Source organism: Oncorhynchus clarkii, chromosome 6 (genome assembly GCF_045791955.1).
Source record: "Oncorhynchus clarkii lewisi isolate Uvic-CL-2024 chromosome 6, UVic_Ocla_1.0, whole genome shotgun sequence".
In the NCBI taxonomy this organism is placed as follows: domain Eukaryota; kingdom Metazoa; phylum Chordata; class Actinopteri; order Salmoniformes; family Salmonidae; genus Oncorhynchus; species Oncorhynchus clarkii.
The window spans coordinates 20,648,688-20,670,539 of NC_092152.1; the positions used below are offsets into that span (position 1 = coordinate 20,648,688).

The following is a 21,852-nucleotide window of genomic DNA, read 5'->3' on the forward strand; positions in this document are numbered from 1 at the left end:
AGCTTTCTCTCCCCTTAACCTTGCTCTGAACAACTCCAAAACAAAGGTCATGTGGTTTGGTAAGAAGAATGCCCCTCTTCCCACAGGTGTGATTACTACCTCTGAGGGTTTAGAACTTGAGGTAATCACCTCATACAAGTACTTGGAAGTATGGCGAGACGGTGCGCTGTCCTTCTCTCAGCACATATCAAAGCTGCAGGCTTAAGTAACATCTAGACTTGGTTTCTTCTATCGTAATCGCTCCTCTTTCACCCCAGCTGCCAAACTAACCCTAATTCAGATGACCATCCTACCCATGCTAGATTAAGGAGACATAATTTATAGATCGGCAGGTAAGGGTGTTCTCGAGAGGCTAGATGTTCTTTACCATTCGGCCATCAGATTTGCCACCAATGCTCCTTATAGGACACATCACTGCACTCTATACTCCTCTGTAAACTGGTCATCTCTGTATACCTGTAAACTGGTCATCTCAAGACCCACTGGTTGATGCTTATTTATAAAACCCTGGACAGTTTTATCTCTGTCTATTCATTCAAAGACTCAATCATGGACACTCATACTGACAGTTGTGGCTGCTTTGTGTGATGTATTGTTGTCTCTAATTTCTTGACTGTTGACTGTTGACTAATTTCTTTGTGCTGTTGACTGTGCCCAATAATGTTTGTACCATGTTTTGTGCTGCTACCATGTTGTGTTGCTACCATGTTGTTGTTCTGTTGTGTTGCTACCATGCTGTGTTGTCATGTGTTGCTGCCTTGCTATGTTGTTGTCTTTAGGCCTCTCTTTATGTAGTGTTGTGTTGTCTCTCTTGCTGTGATGTGTGTTTTGTCCTATATTTATATTGTATATATATATTTTTTTTTTAATCCCAGGCCCCCGTCCCTACTGGAGGCCTTTTGGTAGGCCGTCATTGTAAATAAGAATTTGTTCTTAACTGACTTGCCTAGTTAAATAAAGTTCAAATAAAAAATAAAGTAAGTGCCCATTGTTACCTCCACATATTTTCCTATTAAATACAAAGAAAATATCAGTGAAAACAGTCATGTAAATTAAAGTGTCACCGATTGGTGAACAAATGTAAACAAAAACAAAACAGTTTCCTCGTTTCACCCTTGCATTGGCCCTGATGTCATCAACTAAGAAGATGATTATACCCCAAGGTCACACATCTAGAGCCCTAATCACCTAGCCTGCTTAAACCAGCCTGAATGCTGAGATCACCATTGTTTAACATTTAACCAGGCTACTAATCACCTATTGTCACTGTTTAAATCTGCCCCATGTCCTTTCTGTGCCAACAGGCTGCAACTACTGAGCTGAAGGGTAAACAGTGAGTTGGTGTAAGGCCTTTTCTCCACCAACATTAAACCTGCTAATGGTGTGTAAACGGAGCAATGTGCAGCTGCTGAACACAGGCATACAGCCCGTGGGAATGGACAGGTGACTGCTCTTAAAGGGATAGTTCCCCCAAATTACAACATTACATATTGGTTTCCTACCCTGTAAGCAGTCTTTGGACAATGTATGACAGCAATCCATGCTTTGGTTTAGTTTCCTTGGCACTGTTTACAAATGCTACAATTTTTGCATTTGTGACACAAATTCCCTTCAAGTCAGGGTACTGATATGAGCAAAGGACATCCAGCCAACTTGACACAACTGTGGGAAGCATTGGAGTCAACATGGGCCAGTGTTCTGAGGGTGTTCTGAGGGCAAAAGGGGGTGCAACTCAATATTAGGAAGGTGTTCCTAATGTTTCGTTCACTCAGTGTATATGGTAGAGAGAATGCACACATGATGCAATAAATCAATTTGTTGTTGCTCAGCAAACTATAGCACTCTTTTAAGGCCAAACAAATGTAAAATGTTCAACACAACACATAGGCCTTCAGTGTAGTCATATTGAATCATTGTCTTATTTACAGACATTTATGTACATTCTTGGCAGAAAACATCCAATCACAGTAGATGCTGCCCTGACAACCTTTCAGCAGGATAATGTCAAACTCACTAGCTACTGAAAATCAAATCTGTATTCTGCTCATCTCCTCATCCAAGGATATTTGCCTGATTGACTATTCTCTCCCAAGTACAGTGGTAATGGTCTATTGAGAGCACATTTCCTTATCTACGTCTAACACACTGTCTGAATCTGTTATCACAATGGACCAGATCAGTGCAGGCAAGCCCTCTCTCCTGGCTGAGGTGCCATGAAAAATATTTTCTGGAGCTGGGTGCCAACCGATAGGCCCTGAGCTCTTTATCCCCTTAAACCAATTCACACTGCATGTTTAAATTTTTCATCCTCCCCCTCCTCCTTCCCCATCACTTCCTTTCCTCCCCCTTTTTCCCTCCTCTCCATTGCTCTGGTCTTCCCCAGCGAGGACAGGTAGAAGAGGGCAGCCCAATGAGGGATGGATGCAGGTTCAGGCTCATCGGCGGAATGGGGACCCCATTCTTGGCTGGACAGCACCCTCTCCTCTGGAGCACTTTCTTATAGGGCCCACCACTGACAATCCCACATTCTAATCAGATTATGCAAATGTAGACTTCAAAAAGCAACACACTGTAACCCAAACCCAGGCACTGAGAGAGAGAGAGAGAGAGAGAGAGAGAGAGAGAGAGAGAGAGAGAGAGAGAGAGAGAGAGAGAGAGAGAGAGAGAGAGAGAGGGGCCAGGGGGAGGGGCCAGAGGGAGGGAGTTGGGAGGGAAGTACCAGGGATGGTTAGAGAGAGAAACCATTTCGAGAATAACAACTTCCAATAAATCTTGTTCACATGTATATATCAAACACTACGCACTAAAAGCTCTACTGACCACATGTACTGTATACACCTACATCCTTCACAACAACAGTAGCCGAGGACCGTTATTTCCCAGAGAAAAACTTCCACAATACCACAGCTTTCTGAAGGCTGGTATACACTGTCTATTCACCCAACCCTGACCCTGGGAAAACTCTGTGGCTCCACACTTAAACTAGCTGCCGAATTTACCTGACAACTATGCTTCTACATCTCACTTGCTAAACAGAGATAGGGGCCTATAAAATAAACTATACTGTCGTTAGCGAGGAAGTTTAGAAATATCTATTACCAAATGTAATAGTTTGTCACACGTAGTAGTAACACAAACATTTTGAATGATGACTTCTATACACTTTTATATTTGTTTTACTTTGTTGACTTTCTCTGTGTGTTGACTATTTTCAGATTTACAATGTAGGCTTTTACCTTTCACCCCCAAAGTCCACCGGTTTGCTCTTCTACCCGGTGGCATGAGATAAGATGAGTACCACTATGATTCAGAGTTCAAGTTCTTCAGTTAATGATTGCTTGACTTAAATGACTAGTTTAAAAAGGATTGATTATAGACCCTGTCTACACACTTACCATGAGGCTGGCAGGCAGAGCATACCGGCTTAAATAATCATACAGTTATATATCATAGGGTGCATAGACTGTGGAAACATATTAGTTTGGCACACTGAAGTCAGTCACTGGATCAACCTCAAGCCTGTATTGGAGACTCTGATAGACAGAGGACACAATGTTACAGTGCTGGTAAACAGTGCTTCTCTGTACATAGACCCCACGGAATGCTCTCGCTTCAGCTACCAACCCTTCAATGGCTCAGTCTCTGTGGAGGATTGCCTTGAGGAGTTCATACACTTTTCCATGTACGAGATGGACCACCTGTACTACTGGCAGATCCACTGGAGACTTGATGAACTCGTACAAAGACAAATTCAGCTAAACATGCAGATTGTGGATGGACTGTTAAAGTCAGAGAGCGTCATGGAGAGACTGAGAGAGGCCAAGTATGAACTTCTATTAGCTGATCCCATTTGGCCTGGCAGTAAGCTGGTGGTAGAGATGCTGGGACTTCCTCTGGTGTACACGTTTCTCTATCGCCCACACCAGGGAGAGGCTCTGTGGGCAGCTTCCGGCCTACCATTCTACGTCCCTAGTGCCATGGTAAAATGAACGGACAAAATGAATTTTGCTGAGACTGATGAATTTCCTGTTCTATACGTCGCAGGACATGACAATATACAGTCTTTGGCGTGATATAGATGACTACTACAGTGATGCTATAGGTGAGCTGTTACAGTATCATTGGATGAGGTAGCCACATTTGATGATAACTACAGAATAACGTAGCATAGTGTATTTATTTATACTTAAATGTCAGTTCTAATGCAAATACCACTTAATTCTACTGATTTGTAGCCAACAACAACTTGTGCGATGATAGGAAACGCTGATCTCTGGCTGGTCCGTACATACTGGGACTTTGAGTACCCCCGACCTTTCCTCCCAAACTTAAAATTTGTTGGAGGAATCCACTGCAAGACCGCCAAGCTCTTACCAGAGGTAGGCTATGGCAAAAGCACACTTACCTTAAATCAGCATCACTACAAAACATATTAAGTATATCAACATCAATCTGTCCTCACAGATATCCGTTTGTCTTCTCCGCAGCATCCGTTGCATACACAATGTCATTCTAACTAAGCCTACAAAGTACATTATGGTCATGTTTTAGCCATGTCATGTCATAGTCAGGTCAATGTCATTACGCTCTGGATAAGAGCGTCTGCTAAATTATTCAAATGTAAATGTTTGAAACAGAACAATACAAAGAGCTAGATATACAGTAGAGTTATATTTATGGCTCTGTGGTGAAGTGAGAGGACTACTGTCCCATCAGGCCCTGGAGGAGTTTGTGCAGAGCTCTGGAGATCACGCCATTGTTGTGTTCACTCTGGGGTCCATGATCAGGAACATGACCACAGAGCAGGCGGATATGATCACCTTAGCCCTGGGACAGATACCACAGAGCAGGCGGATATGATCGCCTCAGCCCTGGGACAGGTACCACAGAGCAGGCGGATATGATCACCTCAGCCCTGGGACAGATACCACAGAGCAGGCGGATATGATCGCCTCAGCCCTGGGACAGATACCACAGAGCAGGCAGATATGATCACCTCAGCCCTGGGACAGATACCACAGAGCAGGTGGATATGATCACCTCAGCCCTGGGATAGATACCACAGAGCAGGTGGATATGATCACCTCAGCCCTGGGACAGATACCACAGAGCAGGCGGATATGATCACCTCAGCCCTGGGACAGATACCACAGAGCAGGTGGATATGATCACCTCAGCCCTGGGACAGATACTACAGAGCAGGCGGATATGATCACCTCAGCCCTGGGACAGATACCACAGAGCAGGCGGATATGATCGCCTCAGCCCTGGGACAGATACCACAGAGCAGGCGGATATGATTGCCTCAGCCCTGGGATAGATACCACAGAAGGTCAGAGAGAACCTATAGACCTACAGTAGAACATTCCCTAAGCATATTTGTTCTATTACTGGTTCTTATTTACAGCAAACCAAGTAGACGTGTTGCATCTGTCTTGTGCAGCCTGTGTAACATACTTAAACAGTTCAATATAAAATATAATAAAGTATAAATAATAACATATAAATATGTCCCTGTCATGGCCAGATTCTGTGGAGGCACAGTGAGGAGAAGCCTGAGACTCTGGCTCCCAACACCAGAGTGTACAACTGGATCCCACAGAACGACCTGCTAGGTAGCTATAGGTTTTTTATAACAAAGACAATAATTCATTATTATGCCTGTTTGGTATAGTGCATAAACCAATCTAAAACTAGAGCCTTGATCACCCATGGTGGAACCAATGGAATCTATGAGGATATTTACAATGGGGTTCCCATGGTGGGTATTCCTATGTTTGCTGACCAGCCAGACAATATGATCCATATGAAGGCCAAGGGAGCTGCTGTCATCATGGACTTCAACTCCATGCAAACCTGGGACCTTGTGGATGGACTCAATGCTGTGATCAATAACCCGTCGTAAGTTGTCCTCATTTTCACAAACATTTATTTTGCTACAGAGTACAGAGTAAATGAGCAACTAGTTTGCTATCACATGAATACACATCTTTATTAAATAAATAGAAGGCCCTACGTATTCTAGGTCATCTGAGAATTGATCAACAGGTATAGGGAGAACGCCATGAGGCTGTCCAGAATCCATTATCACAGACCGCTCAGTCCTAAGGATGAGGCATTGTTCTGGCTGGAGTTCACTATGAGAAACAGAGGGGACAGGCTCCTGAGGTTCCAGGCCCACCAGCTCACCTGTTACCAGTACCACAGCCTGGATGTGCTGACTCTGCTTCTGGCTGTCCTGCTGCTCCTAACCCTCCTCTTCATCAAAACAGGCTTCTTCTGCATCAGGAGTTGCTGTTATGGAACCAAGTTTAAAAGCAAGGCAGAGTGACAGCTTCAGCCATATAAATACAATAGACATCTCTATTCACGTCAATTATGGCATAATGGGTGGACTGGAAGCCTTTGAGTGTACACGTAAGAGCAGGAAATAAAAGCAGTAAGTAAAAACATCAACATGTGTTGTGATTTGTTAAATCAACTCAACTGACATTACAAAAATACATTCCATTGCATGAGCCCCATCAGTTAACATCATTTGAATGAACATTCTATATTACCATGGAAATGATTGCATCGTAATACCAGGCAGCAATTGAGTGTATCCATGAGTTTATCAGTCAAATTGCCAGGGTTAGAGGTTCCTTGCCCGTTCTGTTCATTCAATTTTTTATGGGTTCAGCACCAGGCAATATTATTTCAATACTATTACTTGACTTTCTTCCTCATCACGGAGAAGTGATAGCCACCAAACAGAATCAGAATGTTTTTTGTATCGTATTGTACGTTCCATTTATTTTAGTTAACGTTTGCGTTCATTGCCTGGTTGTAGAGGAAATTACAGGCTTTACACAAGTTGGACCTGTTCTTTCAAAAGAATGGTGTTAAATAATTATTGAAATAGTTTATCCTCAGTGACACTGAGGTTTTATGTATCATCACATAACATCTGAAAGTGTTGAGGACTGTAGATAGACTGGGGAGGGGCCTGTTTCTTGCTCACATTGAGTTTATTGGATGTTGGACTTGACTCTAATCTCCTCAGGTGTCACACACAGCTATAAAAGCATAATGCTGCAATTTCCATCAACCATGATCATAATAACAATAATACCCCACAACAGATTTCTTTACTGTGCTTTTACTTTCAATATATATTATTCTTTCCCAGTGTTGAGTGCATCCCCAAATAATAACTACATTGGCATAAGAGACTGAGAAGCATAACATAATTGAACAAAGATTAAACAAAAATGAATTCCATCAAAAAACAAAATGTACATAACAAATATAATTTCCCTCTCCAAGCCTACCCAGACCATTTGAAGAAATGAGCCAACAACACTTCCCCTTTATACAAATAAGTGACATTTTAACATACATCTCTGTGATTTCATGAATAACGAAGGTGGGCGATGCCAGTTTTATTCAGATCACCATCGTTTAGTTTTGCCATCTTCTTTGACCTTCCACAGCATGAGCTCCATACAGGCAGCAGCATCTTCTGCTGAGTCATGGCCACCCACTGGAAGAGACAGGAACAATGCCATACACACTGTTACTGCAAGACTAATGTAGGCCTGGATATATCTTACATGTATCGGAAAGCCTTGGATTAGGAATGATTCTCACATTAGTGGATACATGTTTTAGGACTTTAGCCTCCTACGCAACACAAAATATTCTCTCTCAGAGTTTCCTTCTCACCTGTGACGTTCCTTTTTCTTAGTGTTCTAAGAACATTTTTTTAAATGTCGTGAATGGACAGAATTGGGATTGTGAAATATTTTTCATTGAGAACATTCATGCAACATATCTCCCTGATTTCACCATGATCAGTTTGACGGTATAAAAAAAACTTTAATGACACACAGTAGTTGGACATCCTCCCCACTGCCAGACTTGTTTGTGTTTGACCCACCACTCTCCTGGATGATCCTCCTGAGGTAGTCTGCTGTCAGGTTGTGGAGGGTCATCTTATGAGGCAGGCCCAGGCGGTGGGGGAACGACACAGAGGTGTCCACCACGGTGCCATGGAGCAGCTGAGACAGGTAAGGTGACAAACTTTATGGGCCAGTTTCCCAGACACAGATTAGGCCTAGTCAGGACTAAAAAAACATGCTCTAAGAGGATCGTAGTAATGTTTTATTTGATGTATCGAAAAAAAGAGTGATATTGACTTTCCATATCAGTGTCCATTCACTAATAAATAGTTAAATGCAGCACAACTCACCTTCAGTGCACAGAGGTCAGATTCCAAGCCGTAGCCGATCAGTATAGTCTCAGCACTGACAAAGCTCAGTAGAGTCTCCTGAACGTCTCGGATGGACGAGCTTGTTCCTTTCACATCAGCTTCATTGATGCCTGAAAACCTGAGGAAAAGAGAGCAATAATGACTTCCATGCCATCCTTGTCAAAAATACTGGATTAAATAAAAGCAGCCTGTCAAGATTCAATATTAATTATGAAGTGTTATGTGGCCTTACCTGGTGTTGTAGTCAATGACATCATTATCAGGTTTCACAAAGGTGTCATAGATGACCTGCAAACTGGAGTTGACAACAGTCACTCTGGCCAGCTCCAGACCTTGAGTGGTATAGCACTGAAGAAAAATAAATGTATTAGTCATACAATAAAACTTCACCAGATCACGTGTGGCAGTGTGGAAATTGATATTCAAAACACACTGACCCAACCTTAATTGGCATGTCATGCAAAATGTTGCCTATGAATTCCATAATTCAATCTCACCATTTCACAGTCGACTGAGAACACACCCGGGCATCCCTTGTCAGAGGCAGGCCTTGGAAGGGTACTGACAAAGCCATCCAGGCTAACTGCATCATGGACATGCAGCTGAGGGGGGAGACATATGTGAGCAATACAAAATGTTCCCTGACAGCTTTGAAGGGTCTTAAGGAAAATAAGTGTAATGCACCAGTCATCTTCTTACCTTGAAGACTTGGCATCCAGGGCACCCAGCCACACCTTCACAGCAGCTGTAGCGTGTTTCCACTCCACCTGGAACTGTACAGTAATAGCAAGTTATTAAATATCTGTATTCAGACATTTAGAACATTCCATAACGTCCTCTCACCCTTCTTCTCAACTCCTTTCCCATAGTGGTAGTTGCACTCCTCCTTGCGAGTGTGCTTTCCCACTTGGTTCACAGAATAAGTGGCCCCACACCGACAGCAAATCCTCTTCAAAGCTTTTCCCCCAGAAACAAACAAAAACACAAGTTGCCAATTCAGGAGTTAAACAGAGCCCTGAAAGCAAAGACATTATAAAGCTGGAGTATGCCCTCTTCTGGAATGGGGAATGGTGAAAAGAACATGAAGAACAGGTCCATGTTGACTACAATACCCAAGGTAGACCAGTCCAAGGGAAATGACTCATACCACAGGCCTAAAATTTAAATATGAACCGTTGAAGCCAGTTCCACTGCTTTCTTTCATTGTTCCCCTCTAATCAGGGACTAATTCAGAACTGGGACACCAGGTGGGAGCAATTAATTATCAGCAACAGAGAAACAGTACTCTCAGTACCTCCAGGGTTGGATTTGAATACCCCTGGCCTATTGATGTATTTTACATGCTTGCTACAGGCAATACATGCTTATGACCAAATGTCACATTCCAAGAGGTACATTTTTACATTTGGTCATTACTCAGCAATATAGACCTGAACAATGCAGTGCGTCATACTGTACTCACGATCAGTGATTCCCTTTTTATAGTCTTCACGGTACAATATGGCACTGCCAGATTTCTCTGGGTGCTGAAGAGGATAGTTATTCTCCGTCAATATCTCCTCTGACAGAATGTGCTCCTTCAAACTGTCATACAATGCAACATCTCCTTCAGCAGAAAATGAATAGGAAAGCTAAATGAGTCATGGAAGTGTCAGAACGGCAGTCAAGATTTTGATATGACGCATAGCATAACTTAGAAAAAAATCTTATCCTTTAATGAAAATGTGTGTTGAGGAATGCATGATACCATTTCCCCAAAGTGCTTTTTCATTGAGTGGAATATTTCCTTTGGACAACTGGACATTGGTTTCATTTCCAGCTGCAAATGAACAGACAAGAAACAATTCAACTTGAGTTGCGAAGCCCAAAATGTCCTTTGTTTACATCTGTCCCACCACAACATATTTAACAATATAATACTATTGCAAGTAATCAAAAAGCAATTTAGAATACATTCACTCAGTTGCTGTAGATTCCCACCTTTGACAGAGACGGAACTCTGGTTCTTCAGCCTCTTCAGTGCATTCACTGCAACACTCAGATACTTGAGTTTGTTGATGCTGCGATCATACACAGTCTTCTCCTCAGCAAGAGCCTAAAGTATAAATCACACTGTCACAGCTTCCAACATAAAACAATAGGTCATGGCAACAACATGTATGACAATTCCCATTTAATATAATCATGGCTAGTAGAAATGTTGACTGCCCTGGGTCAAACCTTTTCAAAAGCATCTTGTACAGTGACGGACGTTTTGAGGAATTCCTCTACAAACAGGTTTACATAGCGCTGCCGTACGTCATGTGGGACTTTGGCGCTGACCTCAAGACGCATCTTGGCCTTACGTTTGGTAGGAATGGGCTGGGAGGACAAAAGCAAAGTAATGATTTTTTACTTGAGAAACAAAACAAAAATGACCTTGCCATGCACAGTTTTTTAGAAAAGATATGTATGCAAGCGCTAATGAAAATAATCTGCTCAGTAATGTGCTACTGTGTCAATACAAAGAAAACCACTAAAGCCATTTCATTCCACCTCTACATTATGTTGGTACTCACCTTAGCAGGGATATAGGCAGTAGGCTGAGGTTGTACAGGAACAGGTGTAACTGGAGTATGGACTGGGGTATGGACCGGGGTATGGACCGGGGTGACTGGAGAATTAGCTGGAGTGATGGGCAGAGTGTAGCTTCCCTCTGGGAGGATGAAGTGCAGGTTGTTGCCCACCTGGATGGCTGTTCCCACAGGTATGACGTTCACACATGCTAGCAGGGAAAATATATAACCAATAACTTAGTATCATGTACAGATGGAAATAATATAGATGAAATCTTCTGATGCATAACATAGACAAAAAAAATATGTACAATAGGACATACATGCCAACTGACTGGAGGAGTGCATTTTCACCTCAACATCACCCTGTTGTACTTTATCATTTACAACGTCAAATTGCAGTGGTTGGTACATTCCTCACACATACAAAAGTATAGTTTACACATTAAAGATATGGACTCTTACAGTTTTGCATAGTAGTTTGGTGAGTTGGCTGGTGAATAAGGTATTGAACTGGATGGTGGGTGGCCTGATGACTGGCCTGATGAGCAGGAGAAGGCAGCATCACCATTTTTCTCTGTGAGTTGGAGATGAACGCCTGGCCTCCTTTCAGAGCAGCGGACAAAACGGAGGCCCTCTGCTGCAGCTGCTGGATCTTAGAGGGGTTGGACAACTGGGGGGCTCCTCCACGGAAAGGAACGATCACCTGGGCTTTGCTTTTGCCCACCGGTGGCTGTAGGACAGGAAGGCAGTCAATTACAATAAGTAAAGTTTCATGAATCACAGTTAATAAAGTAATTCATATGCTTGAGTTGTAGCCTTCAATAGTGTACCTCAGTATATCTGGACACATGGGCCACCCTCTTCCTGGGTCCTGGCAACGGTTTGGGTTTCACTGCTAACCCTGGTGTCTCCACATCCACAGCGCCTACCTAAAACACACAATGACAACATTTTCCTATCTCCATTGAACTGTACAATTAGCCCACCCAATGTCTGTTTGCATGCACTTACAGGTGTACAAGCCTGGTCTGTCGATCCCTCTTCACCCTTGTTGGCTTCCTCCATGAAGATACGATAGCATTCCTCCATTGTGTCACTATCAGATAACTCTGAATACTCGAGCTCCTCAGAATTTGAATCAATAACAATGTGTTCATTCATTGCTTCCACAGTAGGCTGCTCTAAAGGAGCAGATTGTAATTCTACTCCATTAGTCCCTGACGCAGTTGGCCCATATGACAGCTGGCATTGGGTGAAACCCACAGTAGTGGCCGCTTGCTCTACAAAGTTTGCTCCCGGAACTGGACTAGGCAGGGAGAAATCAAACGCTGGCGTTTGGCCTGGTATTTTCTGCAGACATGGCACTGATGATACACTTTGTACAGGTGACCAGTAACTCTGAGCAGAGCTCTGTGCTACTGGCTGCTCACTTCTCTGGGTCTCAATGGGGAGTTTATGGGGGGAGTAGACAGAGGGAGGGACTAAAACATTATGAGGTAGTGAAGATACATGTCCATATGAGACTTCATTGGGTTGAAGATGGTTACTGTTCTCAACACAGTTGTAGGCAAGCTCACGTTCAAGCAATCCAGGCTCTGCCATCAGTAAGTTGACATCAGTCTTAACTGGCTCATTATGGTGGCGTGTCTGTAAGGATGATAGACTCATTTTGAGAGTCACAGGTTCTGGGACACAGTTGCTTTCCGCAGTGACTTCAGCCTCTTGGTAACAAACTATTCTCTCACTTTCACTCCTCAGGTTTTCCAAGCATTTGGACAAGTCATCAAATACACTCTCAGCACTGGGTTCACCATCATTTCCCCGACTAACGGAAACACTAGATAGGCCATAAGTGTTGAGGTTATCATCATCTTTCACAATCTCAGACACTGCAGGTGGGGATAGGACTTCGACTACTTCAGGACCAGGAGTGGACACAGGAAGTGGAATACTAAGTGGAGCATGAGCCACAGTAGGAACAAAAACAGGGTGGACTTCCTCTTTGATTTCCTGTGATTGGTTTGTGTTGATCTTACAGGGCTTCTGAGCCCGACACTTCTTTCTATCGCTCTCCAGAGGTGGAATATCAATGATGAGGACCCCTTCTTCTTCAGAGTCATCAACTAGCTTGTTACTACTAGCTGGTGAGGCAGTGAACTCTTGAGAAGGTGGCTTAGTTTGGTCCTCCTTACAAACATTCTCTCTAGTCCTCTTCACACCTTGCCCACTTCTCACTTTCTGCTCATTACCTGGTTTGTACTCAGAACAACCACTAGATCGCAAAGAAGCTGAGAAGTTGGACAAGGGGTCGTATTCCAAATCAGTCCTGGGTTTGGAGTTGTCAACCACATACTTCCTCCGGGCAGGAGAATAGACTGTAGTTGACTGCCTGTGTTTAGACTTGACACTATTTCCATTCAGATCTTTACCTGGGGTTTCAGATTTGACAATCAAGACTTTATTGGACCCTGTTCTTTCACTGTCCACCTGCACAGTTTGGTAACGAGATAATCTCCTTTGCTCCTTCTCAACCTCATTCTTAACAGTCTCAATTTCTTTGTTGATCCTCTCCAACTCCAAAAGGCAAGGGTCTTTGGCTTCATTGACCTGTGGGACTCCATTAATGGAAGTGGAATGAGTTTTCCAAACACCTGTTCATGGAGAAAAAGTAAATAGAAATCTGATGTCATTAAGAAGATCAAACGACGTAAATTACTACACACATGCCATACTATTTTTCCAAAGTGAAAATAAATAAATAAAATGCAGCCACCTCGCATAATTCCTTACAACATGGTCAGGGCAGGTTGATGCGCTGCAATTAGGTTATAGGCAGACTTGAAAAGAAGTAATCCGATTTCAAATTGATGGGCTACTGCCCATTTCCACTTGAGGATGTAATGTGGCAATTAACAAGTATGCCTTTTTGGAAAACTATGGCAAAACTAAAGGCAAGCTGAATAAAAAAATACTTCGGGGAATTTGTATTAAATGAATTACAATAAAACCAGACTGACCTGCTGCTGTTACCGGTGACCCATACAGGGTGTTGTCAAACATTCCTCGCTCGTCTTTGTCATGCTTGTACAGACAGTGGGGCCGCTTACAGTGGTCACGTCTGAAAAATGGACAGTCTATTTCAGCGAAGAACCCAATGGAAGACAACATCGACTACTTATAATGTATCTGTACTCCGGCTATATTTAATAACATTTATTCACGCGTGGGCGCTTTCCATCAATTGTCCACTCACAACACTATGCACCTGTCATGACGTCAGTGTTACGTGAGTTTTATAGCATCAGTCGTGGCGCGGGACATTCGGTCAAAAAAATTATAGTGGACTGCCATGCGCAATCATTTAAATTAATGATGATGATGATCATGTGAAATAAGTTCGCTTTGGTAAAGAGTCAAGCTAGCATATTTGAAATTAATTGACAGGGAATCCACCTGAAATTGATAAAACTTTCCCCAGGCCTAAAATACAAATATGTCTAGTGGCTGGTGCCACCAAGTGGCTGTGCCTCTCTGCTACTCTGGAAGTACTTCAGAACTGTAGGTGGTGCAAATGCGCTTGTTGCTGCTCAAGCCGTCGAACCCAGAATCAGAAGAAGACATCCAAGAGACGTTCGTGTGTTGCGTGAAAAATCGAAACAACACTCAAACATATTCATATTAGATGTTTGAGTACATCAGAATGTTCTTGTTGTTTAGAAATGGACGTGGGTGTTGAGGACATTGATGAGGATGAAACTGACTGGAACAGCATTTGCTCGGACTTTGTTCAACCCCCCCATGTTGGTAAGAAAACAACACAAATGACACCAAATGACGGAAGCATATTCCTTTGCTTACATTGCATGTTAAGTGTAGTGAATAATAAGTGTGTAATGCTATACTCCGTGTGTAAACAGTGTTTGCCTACCCTTTTCGGTTACTGTACCACTCATGACTCTGTTCCATTGCATTAATGTTACACAAGAGTCATTGGACGAAGGCGTGTTGTGTAGGGGAAAGTTTTGTTAAGAGCCCTGATTCTCGGTTTGAACATTAACATGCATCGCTTGCACTACGGTTTTGGAAGCATAACGGACCTTATTTCATATCAGCGAGAAATATTTTTCAAAAAACAAAAGGTTAAATTAATACACACCTTGTTAGTGTTCCCACACGGCAATATATCCATGTTACAGCGCTTGTTTACGGAAGACGAGGCTATCTAGCAATTAACTATCTAGCATGCTCTGAACACCTGTGTGTAAGTGTAACTCGGGAAGTGTAGTTTCCTCGTATGGGGCACCCATAGCTATATGGATCTGTGCAAAACCGCTACAGTAAGTGTATGTTTTCTGTGTGAATATTTTTTTCTCGCTGATGAAAGATAAAGGCATATGCTTCGAAAGCCATATTGCAAGAAATTATTTACGTTTCTAAACATTAAAACACAACGTCAATATTGTAATTCACATGAGGCAGTCGTGGGTGAAGCTAATGGCTGAGAACAATAGGGAGAAGGCAGACTGTCGCCTAGAGTTTGAGAGCTACTGTACCACCAACTGAATGTTGCTCTGCCCAGACTACCCTAGTCCAGTGGTTCCCAACCTTTTTCCTTACTGTACAACCAACTGAATGTTGATCTGGCTAGAGTACCCTAGTCCAGTGGTTCCCAACCTTTTTCCTTACTGTACAACCAACTGAATGTTGATCTGGCTAGAGTACCCTAGTCCAGTGGTTCCCAACCTTTTTCCTTACTGTACAACCAACTGAATGTTGATCTGGCTAGAGTACCCTAGTCCAGTGGTCCCCAACCTTTTTCCTTACTGTACAACCAACTGAATGTTGATCTGGCTAGAGTACCCTAGTCCAGTGGTTCCCAACCTTTTTCCTTACTGTACAACCAACTGAATGTTGATCTGGCTAGAGTACCCTAGTCCAGTGGTTCTAGAAATATAAAGCCCTTTACTTTCATATCACATAAAAAAAATAATTTCACACCTACTGTCACTGTTTTAACCAGTTGCAGCCAAAAGTATTTTTCAGTGACAACACGTTTCTGGAGGCCTTCTTCCGTTACACACAGGTTTTCAGAGCATGCGAGATAGCGAATTAGCACAGGTGGTCCCTTTGTCTTCTGTCTGTCTTCCATAAACACACGTTTAGCCCCTCCAGACCCCCTTATAGTAAAAATATATTACCTTTAAATGTGCCATGAACACAACCAGTTGGGATGTTTTCATCTGATTGTCAAACAAATCACTTCACAAAGCAGTTTACCTTCGTACGTTCATCCAAAATGATTCCAGGATGCGAACAGTGCACTGTGCACCCGCCAACGCTCCTTCACTCATGTGAGTGGTTGAAACTATCTCACCGGAGAAAGCATCCAAGCAAGGGAAACAGTGCCCCTCTGCCTTACTAAATGTATCTGATGCTGTCTGGCCAAAATAATTGTATTATATGCCATACTCTTTTTGGCCAGACAGCATCAGATACATGTGCTACACATACGTTGTTCTTAACTGACTTGCCTAGTTAAATAAAGGTTCAATAATAAAAATAAAAAATTATGTCCTCTGCCTCGATGATGATGTCAGTATTATCATCAGCACCTGTCTTTCTTCTAAAGAAGTGTGTATTGTATCCCCATAGAGTCTAAGGGCCCGAGGCTGGGTTTCTACTAAACTAACCTGGTCGAGAACCAGGGTTCCCTAATACGGGCAAGCCTGGGGAAGTTCATTGTTGAAAAATGGCTAAATAGGGGTGGAGACCCGGTGTAATACGGTGACGCCTCGGTACACATCAAACCAGTCAAATGCCTTGCTTGGACGGAGCTCCAATAGTGCTCACTAGATGAATGTTGTAGGTGCAACAGTGCCTGACGATTCTTTGGTGAGGATGGCCAGGAAATCGCTGATTTTAAAACCCCATCAAAATATGTTGATGTATGCAATTTTATGTATAGAGCACATCACTCTAGTGTCTAATTGGTATATTGTAATTACTTCGCCACCATGGTCTATTTATTGCCTACCGTCCTTTTCTTACCTCATTTGCACACACTGTATATAGATTTTCTTCAACTGTATTAATGACTGTATGTTTGTTTATTCCATGTGTAACTCTGTGAGGTTGTATGTGTCGAACTGCTTTGCTTTATTCTTGGCCAGGTCGCAGTTGTAAATGAGAACTTGTTCTCAACTTGCCTACTTGGCTAAATAAAGTAAAAATAAATGTAACAAATTCTAACAAAACAGAATTATGTTTTTCTTCCAGGCTTTCATCCATTTTCTGCAATGTTGCAAACTAGCATACAGAACAACTCTCTGCAAAATATGACCTTCCCTGTCGAAAAACAGTGGCAAATATTACACGTAGCACCAATGGGCATGGGGAGAGAGGGTTCTTGAACCGTAAAGTCCTATCAAAAATCTTGCCGCTGGGAGCCATTAAACCATTCAAACTGTTTTTGCAAGAAAAAATGATCCAGACCTCCAAAGGAGGTGTGACAGCGATGCAATATTGGAGGTATGGCAAAGCGAGATGACTACTACTAAGCTAACATATGGAATTGTTTTAAGATGGTCATAGCAAGGACATTTTAGCTATTTTATTTTAGGACCCTTGTAGGTATATAAATAAGGACCCCTATAGGTATACAATAAAAATGTATACATTTTTGTTATGCCTCAAGTGGAGTATTATTATTATTATTATTATTATATATTTTTTATGCTCAACTCATGAGGCCCCTTGATGATGTGAGGCCTGAGGCAATTGCCTCTTCTGCCAAATGGTAAGTCCGCTAGCGCCTCTAAAGATGTGTATCAATTTAACCTTTTGTTTTTTCTTCCTGATATGAAAGATGAGGTTCTTATGCTTCCAAAACTGTACCGCAAGCAGTGCGTGTTAATGCTCAGACATGGCTTCTGGGCTCTTATCAAAACTTCCCCATACAGAAGACTCATTCGTCCAATGACTTATGTGTAATGTAATAGAACTGGGAGTTGTGATCAAGGGCTAGGAGTACCCCTGAAGTACCCCCTCGTGCATTTTACCAGTAGGTCTATGGTCTCATGAGTCTTCTCAAGTACCCCCTGTGGATAGGCCGAGGACCCCTGGTTGGGAACCACTGGTGTAGTAGCTCTTTCACCTGTAATTGTTCTCACTATGAAACTGCCCTTCTCTATTTCAGTGATCCATGGGGGCAAATATTGCAGTAAGGTACCTGCACCACCAGTACAGAGAGTCATCCTGCATTTTGACCTGGACTGTTTCTATGCCCAGGTTGAAATGATCCGCAACCCAGCACTGCGGATGGTGCCTTTAGGTGATTTATTTACATACTATTTCTATAGTATTGTTTTTCAACATGTTAATGGAAGCACTGGTTGCATAACAACTTCCCTCTGGACTCCTTGTAGGTATTCAGCAAAAGTACATCATCGTCACCTGTAACTACGTGGCCAGGGACCTTGGTGTGACAAAGCTGATGTTAGTGACGGATGCCAAAGAGAAGTGTCCTCAGCTCGTGCTGGTCAAGGGAGAGGACCTGACACACTACAGAGAGACATCGTACAAAGTCACAGGTAATCAACTCAGTAACTCTTGAAAGGAGTTAACCACCACAAACAGCTAGAACTGTGATGATCTCACAAACATCAGATTTATAATGTTTATAGCCACAGTGTTACGCTCTAATGAATTCTACCTTACTATCAGTTTTTTGTTATGGAAAAACTCTCACCTGTCTCTGTGCTTTCCTCCATTTAGAGTTGCTGATGTCGTTCTGTCCATTAGTAGAACGGCTAGGGTTTGATGAGAACTTCATGGACATCACAGAGATGGTGGAGAGGAGGATGGAACAGACCCCAGAGTCTGCTCACTATTCATACGAAGGCCACGTTTACAATCTTGACAGTGAGTAGCATAAGGTCTAGCAGCATTCAGACGGGGGACTTATGAAACCAAGATATGGGTTGTGAAACAACCTGTGAAGCTAAATGTATAAACATTTGCATTGCACTTTCAGTTTCCTACATTTAGAGCCACTGTGGGTTTGGATTCTTAACCTTAGCCTTTAGTTATTAGAAATTCCATGTCTACATACTAGCAATCAGGTTGAGATGATGTGAAATTTAACTGTGAATTGTGTATGGTTTTGTTTTGTCTACTCAGCCTCGGATGCCAAAGTCATGGTACACCCTAGACTAGCGGTAGGCTCACATATCGCAGCTGAACTGAGAGCAGAGATCCACAGCAAGCTGGGCCTCACTGGCTGTGCGGGCATTGCTACCAGTAAGCTGCTGGCCAAACTGGTGGCGGGTGCCTTCAAGCCAAATCAACAAACCACACTTTTGCCAGAGAGTGTGAAAGACATTATGGGCAGTCTAAATGGTTTACGTAAAGTACCAGGTATAGATTTGCGCTTTATTCCTAATTTGACACTCAGCAAGTTATCCAAGTCACTACATGAAGTAGAGTATAGTGATAGATTATCCAACCTGTTGTTGATCCATGTAGCCCTAGTTGTAATCACCTCTGTATCTGTTGTCATGCCATTCAGTGCTTTACCTTTCTTTACCCATTATGGCCCATTTCAGGAGTAGGCCACCAGACTGCTAAGAGGCTTCAGGCCCTGGGATTGGTTTGTGTGCAGGACCTGCAGCTCTTCCCATTGGCTGACCTGGTGAGGGAGTTTGGAGTTTCCACTGCTCAGCATCTCCAGAACCTGGCTTTGGGCATTGATGACACTCCAGTCACCCCCACTGGTGCTCCACAGGTGTGAGATGATAACTGATCAATACAATAATCAATTTTCAGCTAATACTGTTACAGTGCACATATTGATATGTCTTTCTGTATTTTTTTCTCCCTGTCTTCATAACATACCAAGTCTCTTAGCAATGAAGACTCCTTCAAGAAAATGTCCTCAACCAATGAAGTTTGGCAGAAGGTTAAAGATTTGTTGAGTAGCATTTTAGACAGGTAAGCATAAGGTTTGAATTGCAAGGTGCAGAAATGGTGGAATTTCCAAGTAGTGTTTCTGCTCTTAAGTTTAACTAAGCTGTCTTGGTTTTAGGATGCATAAAGATGGCAGGCAGCCTTTGACCCTTCGACTGACCATCAGGCGTTACTCTGCAACCAACAAGTGGTTCAGCCGGGAGAGCAGGCAGTGTCCCATCCCCAACCACATTGGGCAAAAGATAACCTCTGGTACCTGTTAAATAATTCTCTCACACATATGGAGTATATTTTGTCTGCAAGTCATTAGGAATTGAAACGGCCAATGTACTGCCAATGGCTTTAGCAAATATACAGTAGCTATTGTTTAGTACCTACTGTACTGTGTATCTACATTTTAACTGTACATTAATTTCTAAGTATGGATTTCACAGATCTTGAATGGTAGATCAGTTACTGTGCATTTAGCAGCTAACACCACTTAAATCTGCTGTGTTATTTTTCAGGCAACTGTGATGCCTTGGCCCAGCTGGTCAACATGGCCATGAAGCTCTTCCACAAGATGGTGGACACCAACACACCCTTCCACCTCACCCTCCTCAACGTGTGCTTCAGTAACCTGCAGGCCAAGTGTGCTGCTGTCAGCAAGGGATCCATCGCCTCCTTCTTCACACACAGATCTCCTGAGAAAACACAGGCCTCCTCTCGGTGCCAGGTAAGAAGACCGGTGGATGTCACCCATTAGAAGTAAACTAGTATCTCTGTCTCAGGCTTTACCCTGCCATGTGTACTCCTTATGTGTCATCTTTAGAATTCTGAAAATGTGCATCCTTTCTCTTTCTCTCTTCTTCCCCTCTAGGAGGATCTGTCTCAAAGTGTGCTTAGTAACCTATGTGGACAGGCTGGATCTGATGTTGAAGGTAAGACAGAGGAGTTGACTGGTCAGGATGCATCACACTGGATACCAGACATACCTAGCAACCTTAAGATCAAGTCTTACACACAGTCAACAATGCATAGCCCTGAGGCCTCCCAGCAGCGGCCTATGGTGGGAGAGTGCTGCATAGGTGGAACAGTAGATGATAAAATGACCAACAGTCCAGGGATGACAGATGTTCATCCATTGCCCCCCAACATTGACCCTGAGGTGTTCAGACTCCTGCCTGAGGACATCCAGAAGGAACTGTTATCAGCTGCCTACCCAGAGACCACCCATGGCCTCCACAGCCATGGCACTCAGTCCGTCAGACCCACAGTATCTGATCCAGCAGACAGAGCCCACTCATTTCACCACAACCATTCAGAACAGCCTGTCTCTTCCTCTCAGCCTGCTGCATGCAAACTTAATGACTCATTTCACAGCACTCCCATAGACCTAAGAGAAACTGTGAAGGGCTTTGACAGACAGCCCAATGCACCGACAACCAACAACCAACAAGAACACACAGTCTCCTCCCTGCACTATTCACTCACAGACCTCTTGGAGGAGGGAAACTCCTCTACAGGCCTCGTGTCACAGAGGCAGTCGGCTGACTGTGGTTTCCCAGGAAGTGTGGACCCCAAGGTGTTCTCAGAACTACCTCCAGAGGTTCAGAGAGAGCTACTGTCTGAGTGGAGACAACAGATACCTGTCCTTAAGATTTCTTCCTCTTTGAAAAAACAGGGCAAAAGCCCCCTGGCCAGAGAGAAGAAGGCTCCAGCTAAAAGCAGTCAGGCTAATAAATTATTGAACTATTTCAAACCCAGCTCAGGTTAGAATGTGTCCGTTATATCAAAGGTCACTATGTGGTGATTAAGAATTTGGACAAATATTAAAATCATTCTCTTATTTTTAGGATGTTCAGCAAGTGAGATTCATACAGTTATTTTAGTCAATGCAAATATAAGGAATTGAATGTTAAAATATTTTTAAAAATCTAACTGTGTTTTACATTTGTAAACATGGTAATGTTCCAAGAAATATGTAAATAAAGATCATTTCCTTATTTTATTGTACAGTTTTAAATTGATAAACATTGTAATTAGTTTGCATTACATGTGATGTTTAAGCCAGAGCCTTAAAACGTAGATGATTAT

The 21,852-nt window shown here is 42.8% G+C and overlaps 2 protein-coding genes and 1 pseudogene across 6 annotated transcripts; 2 read left to right on the forward strand and 1 right to left on the reverse strand.

Annotated features, from left to right (window-relative positions):
* The first annotated feature begins 3,428 nt into the window (after positions 1-3,428).
* On the forward strand, positions 3,429-6,450 carry LOC139412318 (UDP-glucuronosyltransferase 2A1-like; annotated as a pseudogene).
* A 316-nt stretch (positions 6,451-6,766) lies between these two features.
* Positions 6,767-18,734, reverse strand: LOC139410746 (RNA exonuclease 1 homolog). 4 transcript variants are annotated; one of them, XM_071156208.1, is made up of 17 exons: positions 14,969-15,061; positions 13,830-13,930; positions 11,824-13,463; positions 11,643-11,741; positions 11,275-11,542; positions 10,813-11,018; positions 10,475-10,615; positions 10,235-10,349; positions 10,002-10,073; positions 9,717-9,860; positions 9,098-9,211; positions 8,954-9,027; positions 8,752-8,856; positions 8,487-8,602; positions 8,234-8,372; positions 7,922-8,042; positions 6,767-7,525 (listed from the first exon to the last, which is right to left on the reverse strand). In XM_071156208.1, exons 2-17 carry the CDS (start codon positions 13,870-13,872, stop codon positions 7,434-7,436), a joined length of 3,489 nt encoding a protein of 1,162 aa, XP_071012309.1. In that variant the 5' UTR covers positions 13,873-13,930; positions 14,969-15,061; the 3' UTR covers positions 6,767-7,433. The 4 variants fall into 4 exon arrangements, with proteins under 4 accessions (XP_071012309.1, XP_071012308.1, XP_071012311.1 ...); XM_071156207.1 differs by lacking the exon at positions 14,969-15,061 and adding an exon at positions 18,560-18,734 and having other exon boundaries at positions 6,992-7,525; XM_071156210.1 differs by lacking the exon at positions 14,969-15,061 and adding an exon at positions 16,011-16,080 and having other exon boundaries at positions 6,992-7,525.
* LOC139410747 (polymerase (DNA directed) iota) lies at positions 14,373-21,761 on the forward strand. Of its 2 annotated transcripts, none has more exons than XM_071156212.1 (10): positions 14,373-14,616; positions 18,008-18,142; positions 18,237-18,401; positions 18,586-18,732; positions 18,991-19,227; positions 19,416-19,594; positions 19,709-19,800; positions 19,895-20,028; positions 20,283-20,491; positions 20,636-21,761. In XM_071156212.1, exons 1-10 carry the CDS (start codon positions 14,532-14,534, stop codon positions 21,530-21,532), a joined length of 2,280 nt encoding a protein of 759 aa, XP_071012313.1. In that variant the 5' UTR covers positions 14,373-14,531; the 3' UTR covers positions 21,533-21,761. The 2 variants fall into 2 exon arrangements, with proteins under 2 accessions (XP_071012313.1, XP_071012314.1); XM_071156213.1 differs by lacking the exon at positions 14,373-14,616 and adding an exon at positions 17,221-17,340.
* Positions 21,762-21,852: the final 91 nt, after the last annotated feature.

Coding starts and splice junctions, on each gene's coding strand:
- LOC139410746 (XM_071156207.1), bottom strand. CDS start 18,609: ATGGACAGAACGACATCAGCAACTCTAAATGGAGGAAAGCACAGAGAC. Junction 11,019..11,274: donor CCAAACTACTATGCAAAACT/GTAAGAGTCCAT, acceptor TTTCCCTGCTAG/CATGTGTGAACGTCATACCT. Junction 9,212..9,716: donor TAAAAAGGGAATCACTGATC/GTGAGTACAGTA, acceptor CTGGGGGAAAAG/CTTTGAAGAGGATTTGCTGT.
- LOC139410747 (XM_071156212.1), top strand. CDS start 14,532: ATGGACGTGGGTGTTGAGGACATTGATGAGGATGAAACTGACTGGAAC. Junction 18,733..18,990: donor CCACGTTTACAATCTTGACA/GTGAGTAGCATA, acceptor TTGTCTACTCAG/CCTCGGATGCCAAAGTCATG. Junction 19,801..19,894: donor TTGAGTAGCATTTTAGACAG/GTAAGCATAAGG, acceptor TCTTGGTTTTAG/GATGCATAAAGATGGCAGGC.